Source organism: Nothobranchius furzeri, chromosome 11 (genome assembly GCF_043380555.1).
Source record: "Nothobranchius furzeri strain GRZ-AD chromosome 11, NfurGRZ-RIMD1, whole genome shotgun sequence".
In the NCBI taxonomy this organism is placed as follows: Eukaryota; Metazoa; Chordata; class Actinopteri; order Cyprinodontiformes; family Nothobranchiidae; genus Nothobranchius; species Nothobranchius furzeri.
Window position 1 is genome coordinate 22875707 of NC_091751.1, and position 21243 is coordinate 22896949.

The 21243-nt window shown below is 40.2% G+C and overlaps 1 protein-coding gene across 1 annotated transcript; it reads right to left on the reverse strand.

Annotated features, from left to right (window-relative positions):
• Positions 1 to 531: 531 nt before the first annotated feature.
• On the reverse strand, positions 532 to 19084 carry LOC107383219 (sodium-dependent neutral amino acid transporter B(0)AT1). Its single transcript, XM_015955713.3, has 12 exons — positions 18556 to 19084; positions 17965 to 18105; positions 17266 to 17403; positions 16985 to 17166; positions 16793 to 16903; positions 9066 to 9178; positions 7513 to 7641; positions 7281 to 7437; positions 6992 to 7196; positions 2936 to 3095; positions 1567 to 1729; positions 532 to 1484 (listed from the first exon to the last, which is right to left on the reverse strand). Exons 1-12 carry the CDS (start codon positions 18752 to 18754, stop codon positions 1272 to 1274), a joined length of 1911 nt encoding a protein of 636 aa, XP_015811199.3. The 5' UTR covers positions 18755 to 19084; the 3' UTR covers positions 532 to 1271.
• Positions 19085 to 21243: the final 2159 nt, after the last annotated feature.

Below are 21243 nucleotides of genomic sequence, written 5' to 3' on the forward strand. Positions count from 1 at the left end.
AAACCATCACTATAGTTTATAGCAGACCAAATTCACTCCCACTCAGAAGTCAGTGTCTCCGGATATGAGGGTTCTGATAACCTCACATTCACACATCATCACACCTCACATTCCATGCACTTAGATTCATTCATCACATAAGGTGTCCTAGTTGTCATGTTTTTAATTTTTTAGAAAATAAATTTCTTACTCTATAAACTTGACTCTCTTCTTGAATTAATACGAAGTGTCTGACAATACCTGAATAAACAAAGACTTCTAAATCTTCTGGTTAAACATTCAAAGACCAAACAGACTGGATTTCCATATTTATGTGAAAATTCACATCATATTGGTCAAAGTGTAGGGTCATATATCAAGCTTTAAAAGCACCCAAATACATACTTATGTTACTCTTACACTTTGCAATTGTCTAAAAACCTCCACCAATAACACATTTTGGACCATCCGGTCTGTGCTTCAACCCAAATGACTAAATCCACCTCAGATTATGGAGAGTTAAAGGAACTGATGAAATAAATGATAAGAGCATTGAAAACAGGTCTTTAATGGAATTGCTCCACTTCTTGGAAGTCACTACGGGAGAGGTAACAAACACACAGAGATAAAAAAAAAATACTCTAAAGCATACGCCATCTTCTTTCTGAGGGCCACAATGCTCATTGCTGGTTTCAGTACAGAAGAGAAACAGCCGATAAACAAAACAAGTCTGCTATTATTTATAAAGCATTAAAACAGGAATATTAAGTTTATATGTGTAGATGTACTGTATACAAGTCACTTAAACACATCTGTATTACAAGAAGCTACACAAACACATAATTTATACAAAAATACAATATGGTTGTGGCGTTATTTTCTTCATTATTTTGTGATCAAAACGTAGATACAGTCCGTGAGCTTGTGTGAAAAACGCCTAACACTGATCTGCTTGATTGGCCCTTGTTTAAAGGGTTAAACACATTTGGATGTAATACAACTGCAGGAGAAAGCTTCTGTCCGCACTGGAGAACTGACAACATTTATTCTGAACGCACAGCTGTGATTGGATGACAACTAGATTCCAGTTCATTATGTGTTTTTGTGCATTTTTGACATAATACGGTCACAGTAGTAAATGTAATATTTAAAATTTCTGTACTTCAAAATTTTTCACCCAAAATAGCTTAAAACCTCTGTGCAGTTTTCTTGTTTCTGTAAGAAAAATCTGAAGGAATTCAATACATAAAAAAGTTCAGTCACCATAAATATTCCTAATAAGCTAATTCTGCCTAAAACTTGATTTTATTGTTCATTTGTATTTTGGCAGAGATCGTGTTCATTGTATCATCATCACTGTAATCATTTTTCTTGCAACATTTATTCTTTAGGAATTTGAAGGCGGCAAATAATGGTATGAACAAACTGGGAACTCCAGCCAGGATAAAGATGATGACGTAGATCCAGCTGGGGTAGGGCTGCGCATCCAGGGTGGGAAAGCCCTCCTGCAGGGAGAGTAAAAGTAGCATTTTAAAACTTTGTTCATAACCGCCATTCGGACACCAGGATAATGAACGCCACACGTACCGTCTCCATGTCCCAGACCAAATAGGTGAGTTTCTTTGTGACTTGGGTAACAAAGTAGAAAACAAAGATGAAGATCATGATGAGCGGGCTGATCACTCTCCAGGTCACCTGCCAGAAGATATTGGGCTTGTGGCCAATCATAAACTCAATGTCCTTGTTAAACCTGTTCCGGAGCAATAAGAAGGAGATGTAATGAGTATGTGTGAAATCACTAGTAAAACACGACCTTGAACTTTCATCAGTAACGTCGCTAATCAGTTACTGTTGGTCCAACCAACCCATTTAATCTAAATCGCTTTGAGTTACTAGTCCAAATGAATAAAACACAAAAGGGTTCAGGGACAATTAAAAATTATTTTCTCTTTACATTTCATAAACAGAAATTTTACAGTTAGTCACATTTTGCTGTCTTGTGTGGTGTTATTTTAAATGTTACAAAAGAAATGATATTTCCCACATTCTTCATATTCTTTTACTTTAACTACCCTGATTAACGTAAGTTACATTTGGTGCGTTACAACTCATGTCATGGTCTGTGACATAATGATCTTTTGTTGTTCCTAGAGTTAAAAGGGAGGTAGGGAAATAAGCTTTTTGGTTTAAGGCCCCATATGATTGGAATAGTCTTCCCTTATCTCTTCGGTCCACATCTTCATTTAGAAGGTTTCGCGGAGCTCTGAGTGATCATCTTCAGAACATTTGTCTGTTACTAATTATGTTTACTTGACTTTTGCTCTCACTGGTGCATATTTTGTTTTTCAGTCATGTTTGTTCATTACTTCAGACCTGTGGTTGTCTTTACTTCATGTCTGTAGTGGAGTTTGTGCTTGGGGGTGGGTTTGAGCATTGTGAGCCTTTGTGTGTGTGTGCGTGTGTGTGTGTGTGTGCATGTGTGTGTGTGTGTGTGTGTGTGTGTGTGTGTGTGTGTGTGTGTGTGTGTGTGTGTGTGTGTGTTGTAACCATTGACTATATATACTGAGGTTGTAATGCTGTCTGTGATCTCCGATCTGCTGTTTTGTACATTCTTGACTTGAAGTAATGGAGGACCCCCTTGAAAACAAGATGTTTCATCTCAAGGGGCTAATCCTCTTTATAAAGATATGTCAAAAAATAAATAAATTTAACCTTTTTCCACCAAAAATCACATTCTGTACTTTTTGTTATTCATGCTATCACTACTTCAAGGCCAGAAACTTTCATTCTTACCTACTGTAAACAGTCATGGAAAAAGTATGAACTGCACTTCATTTAAGATGTCCAGAGCATTCTAAAAACCTCTGAGGTTAAATCACACAAATGCTTAGAATCTTAGAAGATTACCTAATTGGTTTATATAAAATATAACTGTAATCACGTCTGAAGGACTTACCTATCCACGCCATAGATGTAGACAACTGCAATCATCTCACAGAAGCCAATGACCAGAAGGGGGATAGAGCCAGCAAAGTTATCAAAAAGAGCAAGCCAGTAGTTGCCAGAGCGTTGAGCAAATATGAGCCCAACGGTAAGACAAAGAAAGCAAGTCAAACCTGAAAACACAAAAAAGCTTGTCATTTCATTTTATTTACAGTATCATCGTCGTCATTAGGGTTGGGTATTGCTTCAGTTTGAACTAATCTGATTCCAGTTCCTTGTTTTGATTCGAGTCCTATCGATTCCCGGTTCTGATTCTTTCAAGAGGCAGGATGTTTTAAATGAGCCTGCTAACCACAGGTCTTACTTGATAAAATAATCAGCACTTCTTCATGAATTTTAATTCTATGGACAATAACATCACCTTCATTTAGAATGGAAACTTGTTTTCAAGAAAGAAACAAAAAGACTTGCAGCATAATCAGAGTGTTTCTGACCACAGCCAAAGTTTGGGAACTGAAGAAGCCTCTGCGATGAGAGGCTAAATGTCTTCAACATAACCAGAAACGTCCAGGGGCCTCATTTATCAAGCTTGCTAACGCACAAAACGGGGTCGGAAAACTGCGTAAGCAACTTTCCACGCAAACTTACGTAGCGGAAAAATGTGCGCAACTTTAAGTTGACTAAGGACCTGGCTTACACACATGTTGGACATGGAGACCACCTGCAGTGCTGCTGCTGAGAAGATACAATTATGAAATCCTGCAGCATTATCACTTGTACTGCTTCTTTCACACAGAACAAGACCCCCCACACGCACACACATGCATGTGTACACACACATGCACACACACTCACACACATGCGCACACACTCACACACACTTGCGCGCGCACACGCACACACACACACACACAGCCTGAAGCTCAGAATACGGAATGCGGAATATCAGCAGGGGGACAGATTGAGACAGAATCTCATGCGTCTGTGACAGTGTGTGTCGCTTCTGTGAAATTACGCTTCCTTGATCTGCCTTGATCTACGGTCGCCATGTCATTGGCGGAGCGCTGCAACAGCCAGCTTATGTACATGCATGAGATCCACAAGGCACGTTGCATTGACTATTTATGGCAGTAAGTGGGCGTGGTGAGGGCGGGATGTGACTAAAATGCAGCTGAGAAACATTCTTGTTAGTCTCCGATTTATGAAGCGGAGATTGCGTGCAGCTGTGCGTCCTCCATGTTTGATTGATCACAAACCTGCTTGGCGTAAGTACATTTTTTTTGCTGAGATGAAGTACGGTTTTAATAAGGATTCTACGCAATGTTTGATAAATGAGACCCCAGCTGTTTTCAGCTAAAACTCATGATGATCGTGTCCAGGATGGCTGAGATCTACACCTACATGCTGCAGCAATGAATCATTCAGAAGGGAAACTGAAACGTAGATGTAGCTGCTGTCCTTTTAACGAGCCTCCTCTGCGCTGTATTCTTTGCTGCAGGAATTAAACTTTACATCACTGAGAAAGTTCGGCAGATGCAATTGTTGAGACGTTTGTCTGTACGTGCCAAAAGGGGGGGGCGTGATACTGCTCTCAGCGTTGAAATAAAAAAAAATTGAACAATTCCAGGAAAAAGTGAGAGTCCTGGTTCCAATCTGTAGTCAATGCCCAACCCTAACTTCATCATCATCATCATCATCATCATCATTATCTGTTACTATATGGCACTTTTCACCAGTGTTCAGAATGGCCCAAAGTGCTACATACCACATTAAAAATGTTTAAATCAAATTAAGAACAGTCAAAACAACTTCTAATCCATAATTCACAATAATTAGACAATACAACACATGAGCCATTTATACTGTAATTTACAAGCTAATTAATAAGCCTTCAACCTCACCTATCATAGTTATGCAGATGACACCCAGATCTACCTATCACCTAGAGGTTGCAGTCCCATGGATTCATTCTGTCAGTGTTTGGACCGAGTTAACGACTGGATGCAGTCAAACTGCATTCAGTTACACAAAGACAAGACTGAAGTTATTGTCTTTGGAAATAAGAAGGATTGGATGGAGGTTATTGCTCAGCTTGGCTCCAGAGGAATATAGACAAAGACTCAGTTTAGAAGTCTTGGTGTCATAACTGATTCCGCCCTGAGTTTCACTGGTTACATTAAGGCTATAACTAAATCAGCGTTTTATCATTTTCTCAAATAGGAAGACTCAGAGGTCTTATGTCCAGACAAGATCTGGAGAAACCCATTCATGCATTCATCTCCAGCCGGCTGGGCTATTGCAATGGTGTTTTGACAGGTCTTCTCAAAAAAACTTTAACCGTCCCACTGTCTTCATGGGTGACCCCGCAAAAAAAGTTGACCATTGAGCAGGACTGATGGTTTATCCCTTGAGGTCCACATGACAGGTGTAAGGTGGTACTCACTCCTCACCCCTGCCACATGGACCTCAAGGAATAAACCATTAATCCTGCACAATGGTCAACTTTCTTTGCGGGGTCACCCATGAAAACAGAGGGAGGGTTAAAGCAACTACGGCTCATTCAGAATGCTGCTGCTGAAGTCTTAAGAACCTGGAAAACCAAGTGCATTACTCCTGTTCTTAAATCTCTACACTGGTTACCAGTAAACTTCAGAATCCATGTCAAAGTGTTTCTACTAGTTTATATGTCCCTCGATGACATGGGGCCAAAATACATGTCTCCTTGCAGTTTAAACACCCAGCAGGGTTCTGACATCCTTAGCCAGTAGAACCCCGGGCCAGAACCAAACCAGGTGAAGCTGCTTTTAGCTACTATGCTGCACACCAATGGAAACAGCTTCCTTAGGACCTCAAATGCGTCCCAACTCTAGTAACTTTTAAATCAAAATAGAAAACTTTCATGTTTTCATCAGCCTATGAATAAATGTTTCTTGAGCTGCACCTTCTGCACTGTGACTGATCATTCTTCAATTTGCCGTTTTTATCTTATTCTTATATCTAATTTTATTGTGTATTTTTAAAATCGATTTTATAATCTGCAGTTTGAATTTTGTCATGTTGATTTTAATGTTTTATTTTCTTGCACCTGGAAAGCAAACAGAATTGCTTCTGTGTATGAAATGTGCTATAACAATAACGCTGCCTTGCTTTGCATTAAAAATTGAGAAAGATGGAGGCTGCCTAATATGCATTGGTTGAACATTCCAGAGTTCAGGTTCCATGACCGAGAAGACCCCCCCCCCCCCCCCCTAAATTCAGTTGTGCCATTGTACCCACAATGGACAGGACCCATTGTACTTGCAGGTATAGGGTGTCTGACAGGTAGAGAGGGCAGGTACCCTGCAAAGCCTTGTATACAAATAAATGGCTCTTAAAATTTACCCAAAACTGGACCGGAAGCCAGTGAAGGGCAGCCAGATTAGTGGAAATATGATCAAACATCTCAGTGCCAGTTAAAAACCTAGCTGTCTTTTTTTTGTATCATCTGTAGCTTGGACAGTATTGTCTGAGAATAGTCTGCATATAAAGAGTTACATTACAGTAATCCAGCCTGATTCCAAGTGCACCCTAGAGATTTTAGACTTAATTTTGTCTAATTGATGCAGGTGAAAAATATCAAGCCTAGGCAACCAAATTAATTTGGGCGTTGAACGTGAACACTGCATTCATTTCTACTCCCAGATTGGAGATAATATCCTTCACATAGCCTTCAAATGAGCAGAGATCTTCACCAATTCACCAGGCTTTGACCTCCGAAAGGCGATTCAGCAACTAACAGCAGTAACTGTCCATTAGTGGCCGACTTTACAGGATAATAAACCTGACAATCACCCACTCAGAGGTGGAATTTAATGCCATGCTTCTTGAATATTGCCCCCAAAGGTACCAAATAAATACAAACAAAGGAGAACCAATAATGGACCCCTGTGGTACACCCCAAAGAAGGCCAGCACTCTCCGATGCAAAATCACCCATGTGAACTCTAAGGCTCTTGTCAAACAAATAGAACCTGAGCTTTTTATAATCACAAATTATGGTGTAGACAAACTGTTTCTCATAAGAAAGGTACCAGTGAAGACTTCTTTGGGCCAAGACTTGGGCAGCACTCTAAGATCCTGCAAAGGAACAACAACCCCCTCGATGTTCCCAAACATAGTGGAGAGTCCAAGACAGAAAAGCATGATGAAGAAGAGAACGGCCCACAGAGGAGAAATTGGCATCTTGATGATGGCTTCAGTGAACACAATAAAGGCCAAACCGGTTCCCTCCACACCCTGAGGAAGTAGACCAAATGTTTTAGGTACTGAGCCAAGAAAAAATAATAAAAATGAACAAAACAAAAAAAAAGAACTTCTAACCTGACTTAGGAAAAACTTCATGTCACAGGTCTTTAATTGCAGTCCTTGAATTATGTCTGTGTTAGTCTGGTTTAAGTGGGCCAGAACCCCATTATAGTTGCTTTGAGTGATGTTGTTTTCAGGGTAGTCAAAAGCATTCATCAACTTCAAAATGTTTCTGTAAAACAAACAAATATGTCATCAGAGTTCAGTCTCAGTTAATGAAATGTTTCTTAGTAAATCTGTAATTCACCCATCCATGCAGTCATCATAGTTTTGTGTTGCCCTGAAGCCAATTATGGAGTAAATCACTGTGGCAGAGAAGACGGAGGTGCAGCCATTGATGATAGAGATCAGAACAGCATCCATCTCACAGTTGTTGCTGAAAGAAAGTTCTCAGTGTTCTTGTGAAAGTTCTCAGTCATCCAGAGAAAGTTATCAAAGTAGGTTCAGAAAAAAGCAAGTTAAGGAACTTTTTCAATTCAAACTTAAGCTTTTAAACTGTAATAGATCTTTGTTAATGCAAGCTAGTTTGTCATTCCAATCTCGATCATTCCCAAAGAAGCTCATTAAGGTCTTTGTTGTCCTGGTCATGGATCATGGACACACCAGTGAAGGTATTCATTGTTGTGAAACTGTCTGTGGATATGATTTAAAACGCCGTTGTACATTTTAGATTATAACACCCTTCTACTGTATGCCCTACTTTGTTTAATGCTGATCTTTCTTTTTTTGATCAAGGAATCTCCTTTTCTTCTGCTCTTGGACCACTGAGCTCATCAGCCCCTAGCAAGAGAGTCTTATATCCTTGTCATGTAAAACTTGCCCTTAATACTAACGGCATTCAATAGAGAACCAAATCTTCAGGTCCGCACTCAGAAGTCCATGTACATCTCAAGTGTAAAGAACATTCTTTTGAGGACAAGATTGTACACATTTTAGACAGAGAACATCACAAACTTGTCAAATGAATGCATTCTCGAATAAACCAAAGTCAGATGTGTCAACTCTTTAAATCTACAACACAGATCTCGGTCTGATCCACAGAGAGTTTTACAGCTGTCTACATCTTCGAGAATGTGATCTAAACTCCTTGCATAACACTACACATTGAAAGCCCTAAGGACGATGAGTAGTTTGATTTGTAAAAGAGCTTGCATTATTAATTCATTCACTGCCATTGACGACTAAAGTCATCATTTTAGATCCAACCGTTCACTGCCAATGGTGACTAAAGTCGTCATTTGCATTTTTTTTTTTACTGTATGGTCATCGGAACGAACCCCAGCGCTGAAAGAACAAACATCTCAGCTCTGAAGCTGATCTTCATCCACATACGTCACACGTCACATGATCAGGAAGCAGAACATCCATGTGCTAGGAGATCGTTTTGGGCTGTTCCTGTAAATAAAAGTGAGGTGCGAACCAGAAAAGCGTCTGCCGATCACAATTTGACTACGGGTTATGAAATAACGGATAACGCTGGAAACACGTGGATTCTTCTTGATGTAAGAGGTGAGTCTCCGCTTTGTTTTGGTTGTTTTGGCGTCGACATCATCCTACCGTGCAACATTCTGTAACTCTTAAAAAAACAGTAAAAACGGTGAGAAACGCTGGCGGCGAAGGGCTTTAACGATCAGGAAACGGCTGGCCGTGAATGAGTTAATGTTCTGACAACAGTTAAATCATTTTTTCTTCAGCATTGTTCAGTTTAATTCTCAACCTATAATGAAGATCATAAATGGAGATTCTGGAAGGTTATCTGCAGGAATCCTTGGTTATTGTGCGAGTGATGTTTTTACGTACTGAACAGAGTTGTAACTGGAGAAGGAGATGAGACCTCCAAAAGCCAAGGAGAATGAGTAGAAAACCTGAGCTCCTGCGTCCAACCACGTCGATGGATTCATCAACTCATTGATCTGAAAGAAGATGTGAGAAGTGAAGCATCTCATTCCTCAGACTTTTTATGAATGGTAATTATCATAGTTTGATGGTGGCACATAGTTTAGTTCTAAAATTATTGTGGCTTACTGTTTTACAGACTTGCAAAAGGGACATTTTTTATTGTTTTGAAATTATAACAATTTTCGATACACAGATGATCCTTGAGCCTTTGGATAATCTGGTGAAATCTACCTTGGGGTCCACTGTAATGCACTTAACACATTTTGAACTAAAACCTCTAAAGACTTTTTGCAAACTGTAAAATGATGCTGCTGTCAGACTCCTGACCAGGTCACCCACATTGACTCACGCATTTCCACTACTTATGCAGCTTTGTTGGCTTCCTGTACATTATAATATGCATATGCTAGTGAAGGTTTTCAGTCATCCAAGTCATAGTAATCCAAAGGCGTTAGAATGAAGGCAATTGGACTTCTTTGGCTGAACTGAATTGAATTGAATTGAATTGATAAAGTTCCTCAAATGAGAAGCGAAACGTCTTCAAGAAACCAAAGAAGTGCAGTTTCCCCCAATAAAACCCCTCTGAATTATCATGTGCACTTCAAGATCTTCGTTCTGTCTTCGCTGCTTGGATGAACTCCTGAGTACATCAGCAACTTATTGCATACATAGACTCCCCTCAGGTCCTTCAGGTCCTTTGACCATGGTCTGCATTTAAACACTTAAAGAAATACCAAAGAAGACAGAGACTCCTCTTCTGTGTCTCCTAGACTCTGAAACAATCTTCCTCTAGCACAGTGGTACTCAACCTTTTTTCACTGATGTACCCCCGTGAAATATTTTTTTCAGCCAAGTACCCCTAATCAGCGCAAAAACATTTTTGGTTGTAAAAAAACAAGACCTTAAATAGGTGCATTCAGTGACTGATTTATTAAACTTTGAAACTGATAAACAAGTACAAAATTCAACCATTTGAAAAAAATAACTATTTCGAATATTTTCATTGTTAATACTCCATAACTAAATGTATTGGAAATATTTTTCATCACTAAAATGTGATTCTAATTAATTAATTGAAAACAGTCACCATAAAACCATTTAAAACCATTAGATTACCCATTGAAAAATCCATAAATGTGCAAAACACTGCACATTTTTTGTAGTATGTCTTGAACTCTTTGGAAAAAAAAAATATATATAACTAGAAATGTTTAAAAAAATATATCAAATACAGGCCAAAGAAATGATTAAGCTAATTATAATTAAAGATTTGTGCACATAAAAAGCATATCAACATAAAGTGTTCTCTTTTGGGATCATAGTATATCTGTTCTCTAAAAGAAATCATCAACGTCATTTTAAATAACAATTGCTAAAAACAAATGTAAATCTCAAAATATATTTTTAAAAATCAAAAAGAAGACTGAAATCTTATCATTACTGCACTGATCGGAGTGTTTTTACAGACTTTTTAGTGAGACACTTGGGCTTGTGCTTCACTGAGGATCTTTTTCATCCTTGGTGGCAGGGAGGCAACTGCTGTGATCAAGCTCTTTTTTAGACACAGTCTGCTTCTCTGATGTACCCCCTGGAGTTTCTTTACGTACCCCCAGGGGTACGCGCAGGGGCGTCGGACTGGGGGGGGGGGGGAAGGGTACCGTTTACCCAGGGCCCACTGCAGGGAGGGGCCCTGAGACAGCTTTGAATAAAAATGTTTTATTGTTGTTGTTTTTTTCCCCCCAACTTACTTAATGTCTTAATAAACTTCCCTTTACCTGGATAAAGAGGTTAAGAAACAGAATTTCGCCTTAAAAATAATAACTGAATAATCTCTGAGAAATCTATCACCCCTTAAAAATGTGCAAAGTGGTTTAGTCCACACCAGCGGCCAGGGGCTGCACGGCCGCATGTACAGCTAATGAGACATCGCAGATGCCGACAGCCAGAGCTGGAGGCAGGAGAGTCAGTCATGTCTTTTCCCAAGAAAGGGAAATCTGGCTTCCAGAAAAGAAAAGAAAAGAAGGAGAAGGAGAAAAGGTTAATTGAACAGAAGCAAGTAGAAGGACGGTGAGCAGCAGCAGCAGAACACAGTTTTAGCTGATATTAGCTAGCTCTCAGAAGCTGCAATCATGTTAGGTGTTCAGTGTTAAACGCCTTTAGTTTCACCATCAAGATCAAATATAAATTAATTAGTGTTGTCAGTGAAAACACTAATTAATATATATATATATATTAACCAGAATTATTATCGCGGGCGGCCGCCGCCAATTAATTCGCGGACCTCGCAGTAAAAACAGGTTCACTCTGTGTGGATATTTCAGCTCCTTCCCAGTCATGGACCAGGACAAACTTGGTATCGATGGATTCGTGGTAATCTCAGGAATGTGAAGCTGCCACTGTTTTTCGTATAGCATGATGACACTGGTGTTAGAGGATTGTTATTGACTTGGTTAGATATTTTAAGCCTATTTTAAATTTCTTTATATTTGATCTTGAAAACGGACAATCTTATAATTTGGCTGATAATGCAGGGATTATAATATTTAGAGTACCTTACATTCACAGAGAGAACCTGGTTTATTTCATGTCATATGTATTTAATATATCAAGATATATCAGTATTAGCAAAGCTTAACATCACGAACCATGACAAACATGACTGAAGAGCAGATGAAGATATCATGCCAGGCACTGATGAGAAAATATTACAAGGATCTCACAGCTGAATTTGAGAATGAGATGCTACACCTGAGAACAATATATGGTGCCACATTCCCACACATTCGGTCTCCTCTTGAGCTGCTTAATGCCATCTACAGGATGCAATTACAGAGCATTTTTGGAGAAGTTTGTATTGGACTGAGGATATTTTGCACACTACCTGTGACTGTTGCTGGGGGTGAACGGGCTTTTAGCAAACTGAAACTGGTGAAAAATTATTTGAGATCAACAATGTCCAAGGATAGACTGAACAGCCTAGCTCTTCTTTCTATTGAAAGCCAATTAGCCAAAGGATTGGACTTTAAAGATCTCATAAGTGATTTTGCTAACATGAAGACCCGTCAGTGGGCATTTACTGGAAAATAAATTCCAGGATTTTTGTTTGAACACATTGTTGGCAAATAAAAATAATTTTATGTGAAGTCTGGGCATTTCACTTTTATTATGCTGGCATTTGTATTTGCTCAATATAGAGGTTAAATTAGGATCATATTTATTATCTTGTCTTATAGCATGACAAAAAATGTGTAAGAGAGATATTGAGTAATTGAGCATGGGGGCCCACCTGGAAGACTTGTACCTAGGGCCCAGAATTTGGTGCTACGCCCCTGGGTACGCGTACCCCCATTTGAGAAAGGCTGCTCTAGCACTGAGGTCTTTGAACTAACTAGATAACTAGATAGGCAGCTAAAGAGTTATGCTGTGGTTGCTGGATGTTTCTTTTGTTTTTATTTCTCTTCTGTATCTGTGAGGCATTTTGTGGTTTTCATCTTATCTTACATAATAAAAGTTTACCTACTCACAGGCATCCATTCTATTGGGTGTCCTGTATTTTAACCCTCATTATCAGATTTTATCAGCCTAGTGACGAAGGTCATGACGAACACCTTAATAAATGTCTTATCTCTGTTCTTTTGTGGAAGTTATCTAAGGTTTCCGCACACCTTGGCACTATTTGTGTCCACCTTACCTAATGTGTAAATAGGGAGCCTGAAAACAACTCTTCGTCAAAGAGGTAGACAAAGTTAAACTTCGTATTTTATTTTTTTTATTTTTTCCCTGTGTCCTGTCTGGCTGTGAAGCAAACAGAATCGATGTCTGAATGCTGGTGACAAGCCTTACAGACTCACTCTCAGGTGGAGCATCAAAGCTTCTGCTTTAAAATCACGCCTGATACTTAAAACTTCATTGTTAGTGTTTTTTTGAATGCTTTATAAGTCCGACCAGACACGGAGACAGAGGTGAAAGAGAAAGGAAGAAACAGGGGTGGGGGTGGGGTGGGGGGGGCGGGTGGGTCCACAAAAAATAAACAATCAATGATGAACAAGAGTCTGCTTCTAGACCTGCAGAAAGAGAAAAACAAACCAAAAAGGGGGGGGGGGGGGGGGGGGGACACACACAACAATGCAACTAGAGCAAGATATCACTGCATCAACCTGATGAGGAAATATAAAATCAACATTGTTTTGCTGAACAGTCACACAATAATAAATCACGGTGCATTTAGTGCCAAGACATGTCTCCATACTTATGAGAGCACCATGTGAGCATCTGTGTGTGTACACGCGCTTGCATATGTAAGGTTTCTCTATAGGAGCGCCCAATAGAGAGTGTGAGGGGCTACAGATCTGCCCCCCAAAGATGTGTAGGAGATGGAGGGAGCTCCAAGTCCCAGAGATCCAGGAGCTGTCCCAGAGCGCAGGGACCCCAGAGAGAATGTAACCAGAAAAGCCCCAGCGCCCTCTCGAGAGGCGCAGAGGATTGCCCCGGGGGATCACAACCAGCAGCCAGCAGAGTCCTGGGCCCACAGGCCTGCCCGCAGCCTCCCACACCCAAACCGGCTAAGCCCGGAACCCAGCGACCCGGCACCTAGGGGCGACCAGCCCCGCCGGGGACCCAACAGAGCCCAGGGACTCAGATCTCACCAGGCAGCCACCGGGATTAATCAGGCAGACTCCAAAAATCTTAAACCCCCCTGATCAGGGAGCCGCGAACACTCAGGCAGACTTAAGCCTGGTTTATGCTTCTCCGTCTGCGTCAGTGCGGAGACACGCAACGTCCTTGCGTAGGGCTCCGGCAGGCACGCAAGTATCTATGGAGGTGAGCCCACTTCTTTAAACATCCGTCGAACGAGACGGATTACGCAAGCTTGTGATTGGTCAGGACGCCGCTGTTGTTTACAGCGCCGCCATTGCAAAGAGAGCCGAGGATAACTAGCGGCAGACACAGAGAAGCTTGAAGAGTACCTCGCGAAAAAACTCTAAAAATATGAACGTTTCATCCTCCCGTGACTGGAGGAGCGAAAAGATGCGCAGCAAGCGTTTTATTTGTGGACGGAAATGACAGGAAACGTGGGTTTAGAGGTGGGGAGCGCATGAAGCGGTGGGAGAATGAGAGACAAATAAGTTTGTGTTAAAAGTCTCTTATATACACAAAAACACAATATAAACACACGATCTTGGACCGATACATGACAGGATACCAAAGAACAGCGCTACGCCCTCTGCTGTCCTGCCGGGCAATTGCTTTGCAACACTCTCCAGGAGACGGAGAAGTATGAGAGCAAAACGCTTCCGTCAATCTGTGCGTGTCTGTCCCTTGCGGAGCTGACGGAGAAGCATAAACCAGGCTTAAGGCACCACACTCCACACCAAATGTAGCAGGGGAGGGTAGGCAAAGATGTGTAGCAGCACAAGAAGTCCGAGGAGAGGGGAGGAGTCCAAGACCCCACCTGACATATACAGCCATACACAGACACAGTCACACACTCCCTCCCTCATGCTCACACATACACATACAGCCTAAGACTTACAAAAATGAATGCTAGACACCCACTCATGGTCCCCATACACACCCTATTCACTCTAGTCCCAGTACTGTTGCACAAGGGGTACAACCATCACCATTTCCCAGAGTTTGCCCCTTTCTGCTGGGGGTGATGATGAGCAGGCACCCCCGCCCAATGCCAAAGTTAAACTTCTTATAGGCCATATGTCCATCTATATCTCTGCTCAATTTAATCATGCTTTTATTGGCCAGTGAGAACTTGGAGAAAAATTGGCTAAACCAGGTTTAAGATCTTGTTTTATTTCTTTAAATGTTTTTATTTTGGGGGGACTTAAAAAAATCTGAACTTATTTTGCACTTTAGGCCACAGTTGTAGAGTTAACCTAAGGGGGGAAGATTCAATTAAAAATGATTCATAAACTTTGTTTCCCAACCAAGTGAAAGAAGCCTGGTGATAGGTGAAAGATGGTGATAGCCGCTATAATAAACTAATATTAGCCCTCAGTGACACATCCGATAATGTGCTGGTGTCTAACCTCAGCACATGTGTCTCACATCCAGTTTATTGTCGTTATCAACTGAATTGATAATATTAGCTACTGTTGTCATTGAGCACATGGATAAGTAATTACCTGAACTGATGTCAGCTCAAAAGTCAACTTCCCATTCACACATTACATAACTCATTAGGATCCCATCTTGGAAACTAGCTTGATGAGATTACGACGTTAACAGTCCGTGATCATCCATGATCACTAAAAAGGGCTTCAAAAAGGAGTTTTTATACCAAGAATAAGCAGAAGAATGGGCATTTCTTCAAATGATGAGATAAGAGAGAGAAATATACAAGGTCATGTCTTTCAAGTGCACCCAGCAGACACGGCACGTGATGCGGAGTACAGTCACCGTGGTATTTACCTTACAGCATGATAAGGATCATAAATTAATCTAATTGTTGACTTTTATTGTGTTGACATAAATAACATTAGTATCAATATTCAAAATGTCAACAAGCAACTGTTCAGGTTAAAGGTGCAGTATGTAAGAATGTAGTGAGAATTTTACAGTTAGAAAATCCCAAAAGAGTCTAATGTTTCAGTCATTTTGGAAGGAAGGTTATACTGAAACATATTTCATATTCATCCGGCTGCGGGGATTGTCAGTTTTTTACCTTTCAAAATAAAGGAAAGAGGGACGTGACTGTTTACCATCAGTGAGTGTGGGGTTGCCGTGTCTCCTGCGAGCTAATGCTGCAGCGCCAACAGTTGTAATTTGAGACAGCCGGCAAAAAGCTCCAGAGTTGTTTAACGTGGCTGCCGTAAACAAATTATACCACAGGAGGTCATTTTTACTTCATTTCTACATAATGCACCTTTAACACCTCATTCCAAAAGTCCCACAAAGTTTCTACATAGTCTTGTCTCGTGATTTTTCAGGAATTTTACTGCAGGCAAAATAATCTTTTTAACTAGAAATAACCTTGCTGATTCTTCGTAAGTACATTCTGCTGCTTGTGATTTTTGGCACTTGTAAAACACCACAGGTCTCCACGGCAATACCAGAGTAATGCAAAATGGCTACCAGTGTAAAGATTTATGACATCACTTTCAACTATTTAGAGATGGGAGCGGTAAAGCCTGTGTCACACCGAATGTGGTACGGATGTGATCCGGATATCGTACGACTTCCATATGTAATGCCATTCACACTGAATGCAGTTCACGTGCTAAATGTCTCTGTGTTCCCATAAAAACATCAAATGATTAGAAATGTGACATAATACATTAAAAAATATACCTGTAAAAATAACGTAATAAACTACGTCAAAGTGCTACACATATCACTGTAAGTAAAACACTGTAAACTGATGTCCCAGTCATTAATATTAAAGCATTAATAATAATCCAGATCTGCACAGTAGCTGGTGAAAATAGTCTGACAGAATTTTTGTGGCACATTGGTGTGTAAGAGGCTTTGTGGGGCAGAAATGGTGAGTATATCCCTTTAAGAATTTCTGGGAGAATGATAAAAAAATAAGTACGGAGCAAGATGCAAGTCTGCCTAAAATATAGCACAACATCAATTAGCTAATGTTTTCAGAATCAAACAGCATTGCTTACATCTGGTGTGAAGAGGAACTTGATTCCTTCAACTGAGCCCTTGAGGGTCAGGCCCCTGATGAGGAAGATGGTGAGGACGATGTACGGCAGAGTGGAGGTGATGTACACGGCCTTATCAAAGAATGTTCAAGTTATTAGGTACATTTGAACAAACTTCAATCTAAAATGTAAGACTCGTCAGATGTAATGTACCTTGCCAGTCGTCTCAATGCCACGGATGCAGCAAACATAAAGCAAAGTCCAGGCAGCTATGAGGGATAGGACCATCCACCACTGCAGACCTCCAGCCTCATCAATAGCTGTTGAAATGTTCAGAGTTTCTCTGTACCAAAAGTAGTCTGTGGTGCTGCTTCGTGCACACTCGTCCACCGGTCCTTAAGAGAATGGATGAAGTTCAGAATAGGATAAAAACAATCAACAACCTTGGTGAGAAACATTCACCACACTCTACAGCAGCTAACACCTGGTCACACCTGTCCTGTTAGCATTGAGAGGACACTGGCTCCAGGGTAAAGGATCCTGGAAAGAGTTGAAGAGATACCACATGATCCAGGCCATAATGGTGTTGTAGTACAGACCCACCAAAAGTGACACCATCAGGGAGGCAACGCCTGTAAAAGAAGGAGAAAAAGTGGCAACACTATCAAAATGAACTCCATTGTGCTCCTAACTGTATTTGTTCTGTTTATAATTGTAACCGAGGGCTGTGGTGAGCTTCTACTGGGTAAGCTACAAAATAACAACACGAGGTATTTTCTTAAATCATTGATTCAAACAGCAACGTTCCTTCAGTCTTTCACAATAAAGTCCCACACACTCCTCAAAATACTTCGTAAGAATCTGAAGATCCTAAAAATTGCAGATTTTTAAACTGCTGTTCGTGTACTGCTACAGATGAGCTGTATGGACTAAAAGATGTTTCTTTTTAGTCACAAATGCTGATTTATACAGTGCAAGGTAGTTGTACCAGAGCTGGTTTGGAGTGAACTTAACAACTCTATGGCAAGATGGTGAATAGATGGCTTGTGTTTGATATAGCACTGTCTAGGGTTCTACAATCCCCCAAGGCACTTTATAACACAACCAGTGACAACAACAAAAACACATTTAAAGTTTTGGACCATTAAAGACATGAAAATAATGCTTTTTTGTTTGTTTGTTTGTCTACACACCAATTCCTGTCAGGTAAGGATTGATGGATCTCCACACACCCACGCTCCCCTTCCTCAAACGCTGACCGATGGCAAACTCTAAGTGCAGCAGGGGGATTCCCTCCAAAACCAATAAGATGAGGAAAGGAATCATGAATGCACCTGGAAGTAAAACATTCACATTTTTAATGAGTTTACAAAGTAGTTTGGTCACTTTTTTCTGGTCTTTAACCAAGAAAAGCAAACAATTTGCAGCCAAATGTGGGCACAATGTTCCCATAAAAGGCTCATAAACTTTGAAGAGAACAAGGTTCACAGGCTTTGATGTCCACTTTACAAACAAGATTCACTTTTACATATCATGAGCATCTGAGTCAGGAAAAATGGAAAATTGAAAACAAATGAAAAGTAGCACCAATCTGCCCAATTAGCACTATTATTTCTAATTAAATCTTTGGTGTTTTTGTCTTTAAAAGCTACATGGACTGAATTTAGGATTTGTTCTCTTAAAATTAAGTGTTCACTAAAAAAATAATGCTTTTCCACACTAAAGAAATGATTTTCTTGATAATAATTAATCAACTTTTTCTCTGATCCAGTTTCCCTGCTTACCTCCTCCGTGACTTTGACACAGATATGGGAACCTCCAGACGTTCCCCAGTCCCACACAGAAGCCCACACAGGTGAGCAGATACTGGGCTTTGTTGTCCCATTGGGGTCGGTCTCCAACCTCCTCTTTCTCCATTCTCTCCAGGTCTCCATGAGAAGGGATTCTATCATCCAGTCCAGGGTTTGGTAACTTCAGTTTCATGGTGGCTTCCTGTAAAATTCTCCTGACAGATTTTTAAAAATGTCGCTGCCGAGTGTCTCTTGATAATTTTTGCTACTTTATCAAAGCTTCAAACAGCTGCTTGCTTTCTGAAATAACCTGATCTGTGTGGTTACAAGCTCCCTGTGAACTGTCCCCTACCCTCCTCTTCCTCCAAGTCATCTACCCCTTCTACGAGTCCAGGAACAGATCACTGAAGGATCTACTGCGGCATTTGGCTTCGCAGCTGCAGTTGGCTCATTACTGTCGGTGTGTCATTATGTAACCTCAGCAGATTTAAACAGAAAAGGTGCAACCTCATTTATAATGGTTAATACATCACAGGAGATGCTGTCACAGACAGTTTCCCTGTGATGACTTTGCTGTTTATGGGTTTGTTAAGACCCGTCATAAAAGTGCTGAAAAGAAATGCCGGGAAATCTGACCAAAAATGAGACACTTTAGGATTCGAAACATGACTTTGGAGAAGAAAATTAGCACGACAAGTAACCATCACATCCCTTTAGATTGGAGGGTTTTACAAATCTAAGGTATTTAACTGTTTAAATGCACGCTTTGTCTTTGTTTGGCAGCTAAAAAGAAAACAAGCCAATCGATGCACATTATCGTTTGAAGAAAACGGTATTATCTCCTATTGAGTGCTGATAAATCTAATCAGTTTGTCCCTCTTCTGCAATAATTAACCAGATACAGATGCTATCTACATTTACTCAGAGGTATATTGGAACTGTAAACCTTCTCGTGTGCAAGGTCGTTTTCCACTGATCCATCCATCCATTCATCCATCCTATCCCTAACCCACACAGAAATGTTATAGTATTGTCTTTACTGTCCAAAGTCCCTTTGTTGGTGAATGAAATAGATAATTTATTGCGGCAATTAAACATGCAGCATAAATAAAAGCCAGTATCTCTCAGGGCCATGACTGCTGACACTGAAGGCTCACAAAAGTTCTTCATCTCCTCTTGAGTCCCTCTTGAGTATGTTTTGAACTTGTTTGTAAAACTTTGTTACAAAGTTTGTGACCAATTTGCAAAAACAATATTTTTTAAAATAAAAAACAGAAATGAATTACCAACAAACAACGGAAATGTTGCTCGTTTCCGCAATTTTATGTCTTCAACTTGTTGCCAACAGTCACAGCATCAGTATCATTGGTTCCAGCCGCACTATTCAGAGTGATTCAGAGTGATTCAGAGTGATTCAGAGGGATGGGTTAGGTCCAGTTGGATAGCCTTTTCCAACAGTGCGGTGGGAAATTTAACCCAACTTTTAAGTACCTGCATCGTGGTTCCCAGCGTACTGAGCCATTCCTAAAATCATGGCATCAGCAACTGTCAGCCACTGATTGGCTAGGAGGTGGAGTCAGGGCCGTTGCTAGCTATTTTGGTGCCCTAAGCACAAAGTCTTCATGATGCCCCCCCCCCCCCCCCCCCCCCCCACACACACACACACACACAGAAAAAGCAGCACAATCACTGGCATGTGACATGATTAACTTCAAAACTATTTAACCTTTATTAAGAACTAGAGAGGCACAATGTAAACATTTTATACACAACTAGAAAATTCTGAATATGAAGGGACATTTTTCTTCAAATTATATCATCAGCAGCTGATGTTCCTCTTGGCCTGTAAATGTTTATGAAATATATATCAACATAGAGCAAATAGCTCATTTGAAAATAGGTTTGTCTAATTTTTCATATTAAATCTCAGTTACATAGCCTATAGGCCACATAGGATATTTAATAACGATATAAATCATGTCCATAGTTAACTCATGATTAATCACAAACAGCCGCTTATTTAAAAAAAAAAATTCTTACTTTACCGTGACGGTGTTTTTGTCTTTCCTGATTTTGTGATATTTATCAAGTATTTGGGTGGACAAATATGATTCATTTGTTTGTTTCTGTTTCAGAACAGCACAGATGGGCCTATCTGACCTCACAGAGGAAACTTTATTTTACTTGAGAAAGATGTTTTAAGATGAACTTATTAAAACAAAAAAATCTTCAACTCTTAAAGGTTTATTTTTAGATGAACAACCTTTAACACTGTTCAGACTTATTTTTTGATACAAGTCACATGAACAGGCTGAATAAAAGGATTTTTCCCTTTGTTGCATTTAACTATTTCTTCTTTAAAGAAGTGCTGATTCAGAAGAGAATAACTGCATTTGGGAAGATGATGACTTGCTCCGTTTTTTCTCCAGCAGTAAAAAAGCTCTAAAGCTTCTCTGAGTTTCTCTCCCTCTCAGCCTCTCTCACTCAGCTACTAATGAATACCCGGTAGGCAGGGCCAGATTAACACTTTGTTGTGCCCTGGGCAACAATATTCAAGGGCCCCATCATCACGACCCAAGGATCACCATAATATGGTCACTTACAGAATATATTACTGTAATATGCAGTAAATATACTCAATACTTGAATGCCTGTAACCCGATCAGGGTAAACTTTGACCCA